The following is a 17,227-nucleotide window of genomic DNA, read 5'->3' as shown; positions in this document are numbered from 1 at the left end:
TTTTGGCAGTGCAGATTAATCATATTCCTACTTAGAGAAGAAGCATCTACCTGCTCCCTCCCCGTGGGTGCTGCAGGATTGCTGCTAAACCACTCTTTTTCTTCTGTGTGTGTGTGTACCTGACCACTGAATTCAATCACTTTAAAAGCAGAGAGCACCTAGATCTGGCCTACAAGGCTGTCTCCCTCGGGGTGCTCCCAGGTGATGCATCCCCACGGGACGGAGGAGCTGTTTGCATGGCCACGTTCCCACGTGCCAGCCAGACGTGCTGCAAGGAGGGACTCTGCATGCAGACAGCATTGCCTTTGCCCCTTCACAGCACATCCTGCAGCGCGGGGTAGGTGTCCAAGAGGAGTTCAGAGATGAAGGAACAGCCCCTTTCCTGCAGCCTGTCCCCATCGACCCTCTGCAAACCACAGTTTGAGACATGGCTCGAATAAGCCCTCAGGATTGGGGAGGGGAAGCAGGCTGCTGTTTTAAGCCTGGCTAAGTCTGAACCCACAAATTTCGCCTCCAAGAGGGAAACCCAGGTGCTTCTGCTCCTCCTTGGCTGCCCAGCTGTGGCCCTCCTGTTTCGCAGAGGCCAGACAAGCTCCATGCTCCATGCTCTGGCAGCAGCCGGCCCCGCAGCTGAGCTCTTTGCCCAATATAGCAAGGCTGCCGCGGCAGCTCAGCTTGCCTTGCTTTTTGCCCTGCAGCCAGTGGCTTGTGCAATTAGGATACAGGAGTCAATTAAAGGAGCTCCATGAGCGACTCGCTGCTAAATTTTCACTCTTTGCTGATGTCTTGTTGTCTCTAACTGGTCTGGTAAGTTCCATTAAGTCTTTGCATGCAGCAGGCACTGTTTCCCCTCTGCTGTGTAACCAGTCATGTAGCCAAAATGAAAGATTTTTTTTCCTGTTTGTAGTGATGTTTCTCTGTTGGTCTTTTCTCCAAAATACAACCAGATAACAAAAGCCCTTTGGGGACAACCTGTTCTAATGCCAGAGATTATTTGATCATGTTCTCTGGTGCTATTTCAAAATATAATACCGCTGCTGGAAGTCAGCAGCCTTGGTTTAGCTCATGCAAGGGGATCTGACCTAGAGACTAAAGCAGAACAAATAATGCAGTGTCGGCATTTTTTTCTGCTTCCAATAGAAAAGTTTCACTTGGATGCAGCTCTAGGGCAGCCCAGTGGATGCTGGCTTACTCTGGAGGCTGCATCCTAGTTAGGCGAGGGGCGTTACATCCTCTTACATGAGCTGTCTGAGGGTAGAGGCCAGTCAAAGCCAGTCTCTATAACCCACAGAGAGCTGCAAAGCATTTCCAGGGCACGATCCAGTCCATCATGAGCCCGCTGGGATGATTTGCCTTCTGGAAGTGCCATGCTTCCCAGTGCCAAAAGCTGCAAAGCAGCATCCACAGCCGTCCTACGTGCAAGGAGCTCAGCAGGGCACCCCTGCACCCGGCCGGAGCCCAGCCAGGTACGTAGGTACGTAGCTACTGCGGGGGCCAGGCAGACCCTGTGCTGGGATGGGGACAGGAGCGAATAGTGACAAGTGCTTGTAGCTGGCCACGCTTTGCTGCTTGCCTGTGCCGCGCACCCTGCACACCTTCTCCTGCCACCCTCGCCCAGCGAGCGAGCTCGGGCAGAAGGGACGAAGCCAAGCGATGAGCAGCAGAGCTCAGTCGAGGGGTCTGGGTCCCCCCACGTGCCAGCCCACGAGGTCGCGGGACGCGTGGGGCACCTGCAGGCAGCAAACCCGGCCCGGTGGGCACAGGAGCCCAAATCCTGCATGCCGTATGTCCTCGGCCCTACTGTCAGCACAGCGAGATGCCAGTGAGAGTGACAGTCCCTGCCCGGCGTCTGCCTCCCCGGGGAGCGGCGTATCTGCAGTGCGGCAGGCTCAGCCGCCCGAGGGGCCGCGGGCAGCTCCTGCTACTCCCTCCCTGGCAGCCTGTCCCAGCCGGGAGGCCGCGTGCCCGGAGGAGCAGTGATCCAGTGACGGCTTGTTTCTGTCCTGCCTTGCTGCCTGCGTCCCTGGTGGCACTGAGATAATAAGATGAAGTACAGGAGGCTGCACAGCCTAACTGATGAATGACATCTGCAAGCCCCAGGGAGGGAAATTGGGGATTTTGCTTGCAAGAACTTGGCATTAATGCTTTTTTGCCATGTTTGCTGAGCTCTGAGAGCTCAACCCAGGAGTAGTGCAGGGGGACTGCGGGGCTGACTCATTGCCTGACTTCAAATATCAGCTCTCCCTCCCTTTCCTTTACCTCCCTTGCCAAGCTTCCCGAGGACTAATGATGAGAAACACTTGGAAAGAGAAACCTTCTTTCTGTTGGTCACCCTGTAGTAAAATCAGCCATTTCCTTCCCATACCCCACCTAAAAGCAGAGCGCTCCCATGCCACTGACAGAGTCGCAGGAGCATCCATCCACCTGATGGGTTGCTACAGGACATGGGGCTCTGGGGACACAGGGACTGTCCCCCACCGAGCCAGGGCGAGCAGGGAGGCGACGCGCATGAAGACGTCTGCCGCCAGCCCCCTGGGCATGGCAGCGAATTTGCCAGAAGGGGCTCAGTCCTGCTTTGATTTTTAACAATGCTTTTGTCTTCCAGCAGAAAATTCTTCCATCTGAGGATTTCCAGTCAATGCTGATGTCTTCCCCTAATGGAGCTTCGGCCATGTGTCCTCATTCGTGCCATGCCCGTTGTTAGCGGGTAGGCGGTACTGCTCTTCCTGACTGTTGCTACGTGCCACTTGCACAGCTAATCCCTAACTCTGCGGCCAAATCAGTGCCTGAGAGTCACCGCCACGGGGCTGCAAGGGCCCTAGACACGTGCGCAGGCAGACGTGGGCAGCCAGCTACCGCCCAGCCGCTGCATTCGTCACTGGCCTCTTTCCTGTTCAAGAGTCAAACTGCCTGATGGCAACGCTGGAAGTAAATGGATCAAAACGTCACTACTTTGCTCACCTTTGGCTCTGATTAGGTGAATGCACGTTGGGCTGTTCCCGAATGCCACCCTAGGACAAAACAACCTTGCTAGAGGATGCAAGAGCAAGGAGCAGTCCCAGGACAGCTACAGCATGAGGGTGACCGGAGGTAACGGGCTGTTTGCCTCGCTGCTCTCCCCAGCCGCTCACATCTTCCTCCTGTAGTGAGGTGGCTTTGGGTTTTGTATGGCAATAATCCTTCCCCAGACAGAACTGTTTTCTGTGAATCCACTGAGGCCGGAGGGTCTGCCCGTACCCGGCTTCACGCTGGGAGCCAGGGCCACCGCAGCGGCTACCAGCAGCAGCACAGCTGCGCCAGGCTGTGACGCTTGGAAACCAGAAACCCGTGGTCATCACCGTGTGCGCAGCTACGCAGGGCTCGTGGGCAGATCCGCCAGCGGCGGCTGACCCGACGCACACCCAACCGGACCAGCGTGGGGCCCCCTTACAGCGCCCCTTGCAAACCTTGCGGCGTGCCCCCTTCCAGGGCCTTTGCATGCCCCGCTTTGCTGGCCGCTGAGCAATACGTTGCCTCCCCACCCAGCAGAGGCAGCACGGCTGTATGTCTCGTCTGAGTCAGAAAATACCACAGGCCGAGGCTCTGCCGCTCAGCTTGCAAACAGACTGCAGCAGCCACGGTGTCGGCATGCAGCCGGGCTCTCGCCGCAGCTGCAAGGCATTCAGGCACCTGCGCGTGCACCGGCCGAATGAAGCTGCTGCCACACACCGTAACCCTTTTTGCATGCCGTTTGTGGCACTGCAGTGCAGAGCGGTACCCTTCTTCAAGTACCAGGGCAGGCTGGTTAAGACCTAGAGCAGCCCTTTGCCGCCTGTGGCTTGCAGAGCCTGTGGGGGCCAGGCCGGCTCTGGCAGGCTAGGGACTGCTGTAGTGCCCAGTCTTTGCAGGCACCAAACTGTTGGGCAAGAGCTGGCTGCTCTCCTGGACAGCTGCAGGGCTCCATGTATGGAAAACAACCAAAAATGGCCCATCTGCAGCATGTAGGTATGTTATAAAGCTTCTTATATTAATTGCATTATGAAGCAGGTGCCTCAAGGAACAAAGAAATGCCCATTCCGGTGTAGCTGCATGCCCCCAAACAAGCAGAAACCCTCACTCCTGTGCTCTCCTTCTCCCAGCCTCATCGCTACCATGATTGGGGAATGACCATGGAGCCAGTTAATCAAAGAGCTCTGGTCTGGGGCAATGTCCTTCTGATCCATCTCCAGCCAGTGGACCAAACCCAACGGCCCAGCACCCCATCTCCTTTGTGGTTTCTCTCCCCCGGACACAGCAACAGCATTTGCTCAGAGAGAAACCAGCCTACGAGCTCTTCCCACCATTTCCTGATGCGCACTGGGTTTCCTCCCCGTGGCACCCTGGCCTGGCATGGCTCCCCGAGCCAAGACCGTGCGATGCCAGCCAGGTCCCCAGGTCCAGGGCAGGGAGAAGAGCCCCAGGGCACTGGCGATTCCCGTCTGGCCGATGGCAGAGAAGGGAGCCGCTGGCCATAGGTGATGCCCATGACAAGTTCACTGGGGTTATCTTTAACTTTTAGCCTGCTAAAAAGCTTGGGTGGTGGCAGTTGCTCTAGCTGAAAGACTGGAAGTCTCCCATATGAACCCGCTGTCTGAGCAGCACTGGTCTTTTTTTTTACTGCCACATATCCACCGTGACTTGATCCCAGCTTCCAGTGGCCCTTGGTCACTGAATTGCACTTGGAAACAACCAGGCCAACATCTCAACATTAGATACCTCTCAACTGATCGTTTTTTGCAAATCGTTAACTCAAGATGTAGGCTGCCACCTTTTGGCAGAACCAAAAAGAATTAACAAAACACTGTTTAAGCGAAGCAGTGCAGTATTTTCTGCATTATACCCAATTATGAAACTTGCAGATTTGCAAGTAATTCACCTATCACCTAAGCTTGCATATGACTTTAAGCTTTAGTCTTGCTTTTTTGGTCTGGATTTAATGCTTGCAGAATTATTGCAATTACACAGTGAGTTTCCCAGGCACACTCTGCTGCCAGGCCCTCCCGTGCTTACCAGGAGGACTGTCTCCAAAATTACAGAGGCCATTTTAACCCAGACAGTGTTCGGAGCCTCTGTCCTGTAGATATCATTTACTGCGAAGTGTCGCCGCAAGATCTGGAGCTGAGATGTGCTGCGCTCGCACCACACGCTGCAGGCGGCTGCAGCTGCCGTGTGGCCTGGGGGCGGCCGGGTCACTCTCTCGTTGCGTGACCAGGAGTCCGTATAGCAGCAAGCAGTGCTAAAGGCTGTAGCTGCCCCAAGGTCTCCTGGAGATCCCAAATCTAACACCTACCAGGCTTTATTCCCCCCCCCCCCCAAAATCTCCATCAGAAGAACAGTCTGAGCTGCAGAAATGTGTCGCAACATCTGCAACGGAGCTCACTGTCATCTAAAGCCTCACTAAGACAAACTCATTCCCCAAATCTTAAATATGAATTTAATCTCAAATATTGACTGCCAGGCTGAGAAGAACTTTAAGGAATTTATTGATTCTGTATTTCTAGGAAGTAGCTTGGAAAGGCCGGAGCGGTCCTGCTCGGACGTCCGCGGGGAGCCAAGGTGGGGGAAACGTTTGTGAGCTCTCACAAATACTAGCAAGAGCAGTGATTCCCTCCGTCCCCGTACACGTACTGCCCAGTGCGCAGACCCGCTGCCGTCTGGGTCAGCAAACAGAGACGCTGCCGCGACGGCAGGGGCCAGCACAGCGGGAATAAGCAGCAAACGCTGGAGGTGAGGAGTCTGCGAAGGACCCGCAGGCTGACCACCAATAGCCCCAACAGCAAAGCTTGCCAGAAAAACAGCCATCGATCTTTGGATAATTCCAAACAGGCAAAAGGTGAAGCTAAACTGAGAGAGGAGGCATCCCTCAGGGCGCTGCCACACCTCACAAGCTTCAGATTGAAGAACGACGCGTTTACTGAGCTGGTCGTGCCCCCAGGACAAGCTTTAACGTGTCTGTGTGCACAGCTAACTGAAAAGCAGATCTCCCCGGGAACGCTCTCTTCGCTTCGTGCCAGGAGGACCTCGCTTCTCAGGACATCAGCGTGAAAACTGGGAACCAAACGCTGCCAGTCTGCTGCTGTAACGAATGTCAGCCTCCTCCGTCCGCCCCCAGAGCCGGCTGCCGCCTCCGAGGGGCCGGGGGGCTCGCGGGGCCGCGGGACCCTGCCACCCCGAGGCGGTGGTGGCTGTCAGCCAGGCCTCCGAAGCCGCAGCTTCGAGACGCCCAAGGCGGCCGCAAGTTCTCAAGAAAGAAACGTTCGTGCAGTATCTACGTCCTTGGCGCCGCGATCTCATCAGATGGCCCCAAATGCCGCACGTCTGGATCTGGAGAACCCTTCCAGGCGGTGGTCAAACCGCAGCCGCTGCGAGCACTGGGGGTGACGTCTCACTGGGCGACAGCACCCAGCCTGTGCTCCAGCTGCTCCTCGCCCCCCAGCCCAGTGCCTATAGCATACGCGCTCTTCCTAACGATCTTAGTGGTTAGACAAGAGCAGGATTAAGCCAAATGCACTGACTGCAGTCGAGGTGGAGCACCGCTGGCGGCCCGGCCTCCTGCCCGGCGCACGCAGCCTCACCTTGCAGCGCGCTGTGCATGGCTGCACGCTCCCGCTAGCGCCGCCGAGCTTCAGCGCCTTGACCTGACTCCTGCGCCTGTGGTTTGCATGTAGGGTTTGGGGAACCCTTTGAGTGAAAAGGCCTAAGGAAGTACTAGATGCAACTGTTCAGACTTCAGTGTTGCTGTTCTCTCTGGCTGAGCTCAGAAAAGGCCTGGTGATCCTATTTCCCAAGGAAGGAATTGCGGGTGCAGCTCGGCGGAGGAGATGTCAAGGCCCATCCCAAACTACTGATGGATCCAAGACCCCAGCTCTTTCTTTGGTGCACCTGGCTCGCGGGCAGCATGGTGCAATTTTGCACTGTGCCACAGGCAAGTATGTAAGTTATCTCATCCCTGGCCTTTTGCTACATATTGGGGGTTTCTTTGGATTTTTTTTTAAAGTGGAATGAATTCATCTAAATGCCATTAACATGGGGGGCAAAAACTGATGCTGCTGTAAAGCAGAGCAGCTTTGCAATAGCCCCACAAATGGGACGCCTGGCTGTGGCTGCCTCCATGCCTCATCCATGCAGTTGGTGGCAGACAGGAGGGGACAGAATTGGTGACCAGCGCCTGGCCCCCACGAGGGCTGATGCTCATCCCCAATGCTTAGGACCATTCCTTGAACCTCTCCACCTCTCATCAAGCTGTAGGAGTGGGACGGCAACCCCGGATGGTCGCCTGGGAGCACAGCTGGGAAGAGCTGGGATGTCTCACCACAGCAAAGTCAGTGCCAGGCACCACGGCACCAGCTCCCGCCTGCACCAGCATCTCAGGCCTGAGCACGAGGCTGCCCCGAGCCATCTCCTTGGCCAGGGAGATTTCTGTGAGGTGCCACTGGAAATTAGTCTCTTCTTGCCTGTTCCTGTGACCTTTCTAGAACAGCTCCTCACGCCACTGCAGATAAGCCCAGCACACTACAGCGACTCCATTTCACATAGCTGTCGCAGCAAACAGTCTCCAGCGACTCTTCTCCATGGTAAAGTGCCAAGCGATGCCTTCCCTTCCCTCCAGACCCCTCCCAAGCGATCCCCTCCATGAGAAAAACAGCAGAGTTCAAAGCAGCCCCACCAAAACCTTACCTCGGCTTCGTGCCACCTTCTCCAGGTCTCCGCGTGAGCAGGAGGGGAGAGAGGACATCCCTAGTCACAGCAAGAGCACCGTTGGCCTCTGTGCCTCTCCATCGCCCGGGCCGCGGCTGCCAGCCAGCGTGCCAACCGGGGCAGTGGTGTCCCCCTCAAAGCTTGGATTTGTCACCGCCTTGACGTTGAAGTTCAAGAAAGAAAATGGAAGCCGGATGCCTCAGTTTCACGGGACCTTCCCCTGCCCCTCCAAGGAGGCACGGAGGAGCTGGCGGGAGGTAGGGACCCCCAGAGACGGAGCACCCACAGGTGGGCGATGCAACAGGCAGCACCAGGGAAGGTGGTTACGGTGTCCCCCACCCCACCGCTGTTGTCGTTCCAGCTGAGTCGCTTTTCTCTCTTTCAGTTTGCTCCTCACCCCTTCCTGCGCTGCGGGTCTTGCTTGATCTTCCTTCCTGCCCGTGCAGAGCCGCCAGACTGCCGTGTATGCAAATTGATGCGAGTATTTACTGAGAAACCCACGGCCTCGGTGCAGCACCTCGTAACCACCCACATCCTATCTGAACCCCAGACATGGGCAGTGCCGGGCCCCTCTCAGCGGGACGGGGAGATGTTCAGCGCACGGCCGTTTCCCGACCATGGCTGCTTTCTCCCAGGAGAGCTGCAGCTCGTCTGAACGATGTGCAAATTAAAATAAATTCCCTTGCAGCAAAACCACGAGGAGCAAAACCAGGAGAATGAAGCTGGCTTTTTTTCTGCTTCATACATCCTCACCAGCCGTGAACATCAAGCTGGGTTTAAAACCATGGGGAGATCTCATTAAACAGGCTGGCATCACAGCAGCTCATCCCAAGCTGTTTCCCTTTGCTGGGCCATATGAGGAAACTTTTTTTTTTTTTCCCTCTCCACTAGGAAATTCAAGTTGTATCTTGAAAACACTGAAAGAGCAGAAGGGGCAGGAATCAACTCTCCTTCCTCCAGAGCCGTTCTTCTGCCAATGTTGAATGTTTGTTTTCTCTCATTCTCAGTTTATCTCTAAACAGATGGACCGACGCTTGCCACAGAGCAAAGCGTTTACAGCCGAGGAGCCGGGGCCGCCGTAGCAAAGGGGGCTCGTTCCCGCGGGCCCCGCGGCGCCGCGCTTGCTAGACAGGAGCGGGGCTGGTGTGAACGCCCCTTCTCTCAGTTCAGGCAAGTGATTTTGATCAGCTTTTTGTATTTTGGTTCATTCTGCTTTGCTGTACAAAAGCCTAACTTGCAAATACTATATGTTTTGCTGGCATGTAGACAAATCCTGTTAGTTCTGAGACGCTCAACTGGCAGCTCCCCACGACGTTTGTCCTGGGCAGAGTGGAAGAGGACTTCTGCGCCGTGACCAAAGGCAAATCTGCTTTCCTTGACTCCAGGTGCAGAAGTCAGTGTCCAGGAAAGGGAAGGGAGGGTATTGCACCGAAATGACGGGATAATTAAGTGGCGAGGTGGGGTTTGCTCCCATCCTGTTTTATGCCCAACTGCTCAGTTTCTCAGGCTGCAAGCTGCCGCTGCCAGGGGTGGCTTGGGAGTGGTCGGAGTAAGCAAAAGTCTGCGATCAAAACAAACAAAAATAGCGCATCCTGTTACGAGAACTGCCCTGGTGGGATCAGTTTATATCTCACAGGGAGCTCTAATTAGGCTGCATCTAAATGGATAATTGCACACCTGTACTGAAGAGGCCAGACAACATTAGCCAAGCTCTAGCCTTGCCGAGCCCTAGGTCTTGGAAAAAGGAGAATATTTTTTCAACTACTATCATTTTTGCCAAAATGTTTTATGGATTATCTGATCCCATAATGTATTTTGGTTTGTGTAATGCATTCCATAATGTATATAAAACAGCACTCAGGATGTGTTCTGTACTGAATAAACATACTCCTGGGTGCAGAAAACAATTTCTAGTCTTAGCCATTTCCTGCAGAATTGGAGCTCCCATCTAATCACAGTCACCTCCCTGAGCAGAGTCTTCATCCTAAGCAATGGACTAACATGAACCCTTGAAAGATATAACTTTCAACTGAGCAACTTGTTCCTGTCCCAGGCACCTCTTTTGGTGTGGATGTAGAAGGAGAACATGTCCAGCTCAGAGCTCAGTGCCTCTCAGAGGTATTTCAGCCCTGTTCACAAACTTGACCTGAAACTGCTGAGAGGCTTTGAATTTTGGATAATTTCTTTTAGCTACTGACTGGTGAAACCCCCGAGGTTCACAGCTCCTGTTTAGCCAGGTACCCAAGTGCCATGCTGGTTTCCCTCGCTATGCTGCCCTGCAATCCTAGTAGAAGTCCCCTGTGAAGACGCTTTCCTGTGGGACCAGGAGAAATGTTTCCTTGTGCTTGGTAAGTGGTGGCCCTGGGAGTTCAGCACAGAAATCCTTTTAGTCCTAGAGTACAAAAATAGTCCAGGAGTACAAAAATACAGTAGCAGAAACAATGTCCATCAACCTTCTCTCATTTAGAGGAGATCCAGGGCTTAAGAAGATCAGTTCCAGAGATGGACAAAGTTTCAGGGCTGTGGCCAGGACAGGGTGTTTCTCAGACAGGGTCATTGCTCTGTTACTTCTCAGGTGCACGTGTTCAGTGGCAGCACTTAGGATCACGAGGGATTAGGTACCGCGATAGTTTCGACCCGATCCCTTTCCTACGTGTCACATGCAGGGTAGGTCAGGTCCTGCTAACGCAGCACGCCCGCCCTTGGGCCTCCTCGCTGGGCCTCTGTCTGCAGCAGCGGGAAATGGTTATCAGGCACGATGACAAGGCCGGCTGGTTTGCGTTTCCTTTTTGAGCATGGCCAGAAGGAAGGTTTCTTCTGCAGCCAGGCCTGGACCCTCCTGCCCTGCGCGGAGCTCAGCTCCTCCTGCGGCCTTCTCTCTGCGCCGCATTTCCAGCGCCTGCACCCAGCGCTCCGGCCTGCTTCCCAGCCTGCCCTCCGAGTTCCCAGGGAAGCAGCAGCGCGTGCTGTGGCCGGCTCAGCGAGGCGGCACGCACAGGTCACCTGCGCGGGTGGCACGGGCGGCTGGCCCGCCGGAGCCGCTGCTGTCCCTGCAGCCGTTCCTGCCACCGCGCGGCTGCTCCACGCTCTTCCGCCCTCCACCAAGTCCGGCTGAAATTGGGGAGCGGACACGAGCACTGGCAGGGCTCACGGCCGGCCGGTCTGGGTGCAGTGAGCTGCGTCAGGTGAGGAAGCCTGGGTGGAAGCAGGAGCTCAGACCTCCAGCCCCTGCTCCAGGCTGCGCCCATCCCAGGGGGCACAGACCTTCCTTGCTCTCTGCTGTTCCCGGGATGTGCTTGGTAAGGGGTTAAAATCTCTTCTCTCGGCAATATGAGATCTATTAGTAACTTCTTACTGTATCAGGAGGCTTGTTTGAAGAGGAGGCATCTGGGAATTCACATCAGCTGTCACCTTCCCTGTAAGCTGTGCCTAAAGATATCTCACATCAAAAATAGTGTCTGCGCACAAGCGCCCGTCTGGGCTGCACACCTACCTCCTGATCCCACTTTCTAAATTATTCATTTATGTTAATTAATGCATCTGAATTATTTATTTGCAAATGTATAGAATAAGTCCCTCACACATTTTGTGGGCCATTTACTTAATTCAGAAGCTAATTACCCAATATACTCACCAAATTTGACATCTCAGGTTTCCAGCAGGATGAATTTGACACATCCTTCATTCAGTACAGAGCTATTTGGCGTATTTAATCTTGCTAGTGAAGCTTGTGAATGGCACAGAAATTGGTGGGATGGTTAGGAAAACGCCAGAGACGAATCAGCCTATTCTGACTTGTCTGGGTGGTTTGGCCAAGGGGGTTCATCGGAAAACACTGCTCCTAACACAGCCCAGTGCGGAAGGCGTTCATCCAGGGGTAATAAACGCCCCTCACATCCCTGGATGGGGGGATGCTCCTTGAGAACAGTCACTCGGGAAAGGATGGGAGGAAGGTGGGACGTGGGGGACCAAGCCGAACCGGGGAACGGGAAGCGATGTAGGGCTGGGTCTGCGGGGCTGCACCAACGCGTGGTGCTCAGCTGAGCTGGAAGATGTCACCTAGGGAGGCGGCAGATTCCCCAGCGTCTAGAGGATCGAAACGCAGCCAGGGGAGCCCTCCTTCTGCTCGCTGAGTCCGCTCTGCTGCCCGGAGAGGCTGTGGGGCCGGTGCAGAAGCCTCTGCGTCAGGCTTCCTGTTCTGGCCCGTGCAGGAGGACCTGCGCACCACCCTGATTTTAAAGTGCGCGGCTTTACAAACGTCAATATGCTTCCGTTCCACCATGGCCGAGGTGGTTATAATCCCTAACTGCTTCCCAGTGGGTTGACACAGCTGCTCCCTAAACGCTTTGAGAGTGCGAACGGAAGAGGAGGGAGCGGCGCGGGGCAGGAGGGGATTTGCCGCCCGCTCTAGCAGAGGGTCCCGGACGGTGCGACCGCATCGCGGCGCGGGCTGCGCGCAGGCTGCAGGAAACCGCACGTCCCCGAGCAGCGGCGCTCGGCGCGGGCGCTCGCTCCGAAAGGCGGGAGGGCAGGACAAGAGGGAAGGTCTAGGCACCGCGCGCCCGAAGCGAGCGGCGCCGGCGGCCCGAGCAGGGACACGGGCGGGGCGGGGCGGGGCGGGCCCCCCACCCCCCGCGGGGCTGCCGCAGCGCCGCCAACCGCCACCCGCCGCCCAAGCGCCGCTGCGGCGCCGCCGGGCCGCGCCGGGCCGGGGCCTCCCGCCGCGGCGGGGGGGCGGGGACATGGGCGGGGCCTCCCATTCGGGGCGGGGCTTATCCGAGCCCCGCCCAGTCTCCCCGCTCCTGTGCGGGGGGGGGGGGTCGCGGCTCCTCGCGCGGGACCGGGGCCGAGCGGCGGCGGGTCGCGGCCTGCGGTCGGTAGCGGGGCCGGCCGGGCCCTGCCCCGCCTCGGGCGACGGGAAGGCGCCTGATCGCGGTGCTCGGCGCTACGGGTGAGTGTCCCGGCCCCCGGCGCCGTCGGGGCTCGCCCGGGGCCCGCGCAGGTGCGGGGGGCCGGGATGGGCCGGGCCGGGCCGGGCCGGGCCGCGGCAGCTCTGGGGCTCGCGCCGCCCCGGGCCGGCGGGAGGGCGGCGGGGGGGCCGCTGCCGGCGGCGGCGGGGCCGGGGCGCGTCGGGGCGCCCGCGGTAGCTCTGGGCGCAGCTCTGCCAGCCGCGGTGCTGCGAGCGCCCAGCGCAGAAGCAGCCCGAGGCTTTGCGAGCCGCCCGGGCCCCTGTTCTTGCAAAGCCAGAAGCTCGTTCCCGCTTCCCTGTTCCCCCCATAGGTCGCTCGGCTCCGGGATCTGGTGCCTGCGGTCATTAAACTTGGAGCGCAGTTGAGGGTGCTGCGGGAGCCTGAGCCGCCGGGACAGGAAAACTCCGCTCCGCCACGGTGGTGGCTGGCGGGAGGCCTCTGCACACGCAGCTTTGGGCCAGAGGTCCCCGGGCCTTCCCCAAGGGGTAGGACTTCACCGCCAGGGCAGCCTGGTGGCTTCCCGAGGTGGCACGATTGCCAAGTCTAGATGGCAGTGAGGAAAGGTCTGTTAGGGTGGACATGTAATCCATAGCAAATCTTTAGGACTGGGTGTTTCCTTGCTCGGTGGAGGAGCTGGGAGCAAAGCTGGAGGGTTTATGGTCCTTCAAATGTGCAATGGGGTAAGCAGAGCACCCAGCTCCACCCAGCCAACCTGCAGGGCTTCCTGGCTCTGCTCAGCCCCGGTTCCAGCTGAGGGCTCAAGGTGCCAGATCCCGAGGAGCTTGCTCAGCTGCTGTGTGTTGGCTGCTGCCCTCCCACGCAGGGGAACAAATGGGAAGAGGTGTGTGGGGACAAGGGCCCACGTGCGTCTCGAGGGAGCTGTGCTTCCCTGGGTGGTGGGGCTGGCTCCTGGGCTGGCCTCTCTTGGTGGCCAGCCTTGCTTTCCATGCAGGGGAAGCAGCTTGCTGACATGGCGAAGCACCTCGCCTTGTGCCCTGTCGTGTACAGCGGCCTGGAGAACATGAAGCAGCTGACGGGGCTGCCTGGAGGTGCCCCGCTTTGATGGCAAAGGCGAGATGGAGGAGTACTTCTGGGCTGCTGGTGTTCCCACCATGACCATCCGAATGCCGTGCTACTTTGAGAATTTCCTCTCCGTCTTCAGGCCTCAGAAGACCTGGGAGGGAGATGCCTACATCCTGGGTAAGATGGCACCTCTCACTCACCAGGGCTCTGTCCCTTAGTTCTTTCCCTGCTCCTGCTGTGCACAGGCTCACTGAGGAGTGGAGGAACCATCCCCTCCATGAGCTCCTACACAGTGGTGGGAAGCATGGTGGCAGCCCTGGTGCTCCTGTTTGCTGGCATGGGAACTACCTGGGGGTTTTGCCTGAGAGAGCAGTCATGTCATGCCTGACTGCTAAAAATCTGGGCTACAAGCCCGAGCGCTGACCTGTGCCGTGGCATCTTTGCTGCTGGTTTGCCAGGATGGTTGTACCACTGGTGCAGGTTGGCACCAGGGCTGCAGGGTTGCCCTGGCAGCAGTGCAGACCGATGGCGAGGAGAGGCCCGTGGCAGCCTGACTGCAGAGGGTTGTGGTGCATTGTGATCCTCCAGACCTGTTTGGTTGCCCGTAAGAAATGAGGTCCCAGTCCTGTTTCTGGTGCTGGCAGCTGCTGTGCAGATCCCAGAGTGTCATTTAATACCCCAGTCCCTGGAATTGGGGTGCTGGAGCTCACAGGTGGGGCTGCAGATCAAGACGAGTCATGATGCTGGTTGGGCAGTGGAGGCCATGATCTCTCAGCTCAGCCCTGCGAGCGCTCTCGTGAGTGGCCGTGCCAGGGCAGTGTTCTTGGCTCTTCCTGACCTCGTGTTCAGAGGCCGAGTGCCGAATACTCCAGCCATATCTCCTGGAGCTGGCCTCTCTCCAGCAGGGCTGTGCTGTGGAAAGCTCTGACTGGGCTTGATCTCTCTCCCTTCCAGCGCTGCCCGTGGAGGACACCCCCATGGTTGGGATGGCGGTGGAGGACCTGAGGCCTGTTGTGCTTGGCCTGTTGAAGTCCCCAGAGGAGTGGATAGGCCGGGTGACTGGGCTCAGCACCGACAAGCTCACCGTGACAGAGTATGCTGCTGCCTTTTCCCAGCACACAGGCAGGACTGCGGAAGCCACCAAGGTAGGAAATGTCCCTTGGTGTTTATGATGCCCTCGGGGTGAGGGAACCTGGGATCAGGGCCCTGCGGCTTGTCTGGAGGTGAGAGTGGGTCAGCAGGGGGAGCAGGTTGACAAATCCTTACACCTTCCCAAGAGCTGGGTCCCTGCCCTGGCTGTGCATGGACATGGCTGTTGGCACCAGCAGAGAAGCAGCACAAGGGCCTTTCCCATCTGTCTGTCTGGAACAGTGTGGGGGGGGCTCCCATATGTGGGCCAAGTGCTGACAGCAGTACCCCCCTTGGCAAAACAAATGTCCTTCTGCCCCGGCAAAGCCACAGCTCCCTGCCCAGTGGCAGTGTCGGGAGCTGCCAGGATGGAGAGCCCTGATACCTGGTGTATGGTTTGTTACAGCCCAGTCTTGGTGTTCAGGATATGTCTCACTGCCCCCGAATGCTGCTGGAGCAAGTGCTGGGACCAGAGTCACCTTGTAGGCATCGTGTCACTGAGACAGCTCCTGTTCTTGGTGTGCTCAGCTGCACCTGGGCAGCCCCATGCTTGGTGTGGACACGGAGCAGTACCTGAAGCCAAGGTCTCCAGGAAGCCCTGGGGCTGTGCGGTCACTAGTGAGGCTATAGACGACTTACAGACCAGGCCTTTGCTGCTTGCCGCATCAGATTGGAGCGGGAACAAGCTCCTGAGTGTTTGTGCTGCATGAAGGATTTCCCCACAGCCGCCATTGCCACTGTCCCCCTTTATATCCTGGCCTTGGAGGAGAGGTGGACTAGGGTCTTCATCCAGCCTCCCACCAGCATGCTCTGGCTAAGGCTTTTCTCCACCCTGTCTTCATACTGCAGGGCTGTTGCCTCCTTTATACAAACCCAACTGAAATGACTTGTGGAGCAGTAGCAGTAAAAGAAAGGCAGATCCCACCTCACCAGTGGAAATAGCTTGACAGGCTGCTCTGCTGTTGTTCACCTTCCTTGCATGGTTGAAGAGAGAGAGAGAGAGAGAGAGAGAGAGAGAGAGAGAGAGAGAGAGAGAGTGGGGGGGGGGGTGTCCCTCTGAAATGCCCCAGCCCTGTGAAGCTCCAGCCTCTGCCCTGTGAAGACATTTTCTTCCAATTCTTTTCACAGATCTCAGGAGTAGGAGAAGCAGCTTCCCTGGAGCCAAGGAATGGGCTAACGTGTTCTGCTTCTATGCCCTGAAGCCAGACTGCAGCATGGAGCTGACCCTCAAACTCAGCCCCAGGGCCTGCACCTTCCATCGGTGGCTGGCAGACAACAAAGCTGCATTCTGACTGTCGCTTCCCTCTTCTTCCCCCCAGGCTTATGCAGCAGGTCTCAGGTGCTGACTAAGGTGAGCTACACTGAGCTGCACTGTGTTTTCACCAGTGCCCTGGCAAAAGTCTGACCCTACAGGAACATGTGTGGGAGCAGCATGCTGATGCAAGAGGTGGGAAGAGCTTTGCTACATGCACATGTGACTTTAACTGCTCCATTTACTGGAGACTGCTTCAGGACAGTGTACTTAGAGTAAGAGGAAAGGCCTTACACCTTCCCAAGAGCTGGGTCCCTGCCCTGGCTGGGCATGGACATGGCTGTTGGCACCAGCAGAGAAGCAGCACAAGGGCCTTTCCCATCTGTCTGTCTGGAATAGTGTGGGGTGGGGGGGGCTCCCATATGTGGGCCAAGTGCTGACAGCAGTACCCCCCTTGGCAAAACGAATGTCCTTCTGCCCCAGCAAAGCCACAGCTCCCTGCCCAGTGGCAGTGTCGGGAGCCTGGTACACCTGCAGGCAGACAGGCAGCAGAAGTGCTACCTTGCAGTTTGTTCAAGGCAGTGTTTAGTGATGCTGGGGTGTTTTCACTTCCATAGGGTTGTGTGTGGTTTTCCCAGGATTGCCCTCTTTTCTGGGCATGAGGATACAGCACCATGTGGCACGCTGCCTTCTTTTAGTGGCTCTGCACCACAAAAGGCCAGCACCTTCCCTGCAGCCAGTGCAGATACCCACAGCAGGCCAGAAGCCGACTCCTAAGTAGAGAACACTGGGGTCCCTCCATGGACCAAGTTCATGCACCCCGGGTAAGCAATGCAGCACGTGCTCAGAGACACCACGTACTGCATTAGCGGCAGTGCCCTCAGCACCATGCTCACAGCCTCAGAGACTAAAAGCATGGTGCTGTGACATCTGCACTGTGTTAGCCGAGAGCCTAATTCCTCAAGCCCGGCAGCTCTTAGCAGCTGCAGCCTGGCCTTCTGGCTCCCAGATTGTCTGCAGTCATCGCCCGTTAGCTGAGCAGAACCTTTGCAAGTTGGGTCTTTACATGTTGTTAGAAACTCCTGTCAGTCTTCTGCTAAGAAGCATTTAAGGACCATAGAATTTAAGACCCCTTAAA

General features: G+C 57.0%; 1 protein-coding gene across 1 annotated transcript; it reads left to right on the top strand.

Annotated features, from left to right (window-relative positions):
• Positions 1-13,632: 13,632 nt before the first annotated feature.
• On the top strand, positions 13,633-16,129 carry NMRAL1 (NmrA like redox sensor 1). The gene is given in 4 exon segments (XM_067306539.1): positions 13,633-13,721; positions 13,723-13,886; positions 14,664-14,854; positions 15,966-16,129. Coding segments are annotated over 4 exon segments (516 nt in total). The 3' UTR covers positions 16,038-16,129.
• The last annotated feature ends 1,098 nt before the right edge of the window (positions 16,130-17,227 follow it).

This window comes from Apteryx mantelli, chromosome 16 (assembly GCF_036417845.1).
Source record: "Apteryx mantelli isolate bAptMan1 chromosome 16, bAptMan1.hap1, whole genome shotgun sequence".
In the NCBI taxonomy this organism is placed as follows: Eukaryota; Metazoa; Chordata; class Aves; order Apterygiformes; family Apterygidae; genus Apteryx; species Apteryx mantelli.
Note: the sequence above shows the minus strand (reverse complement) of the source record. Positions and strands in the feature narration are given on the sequence as shown.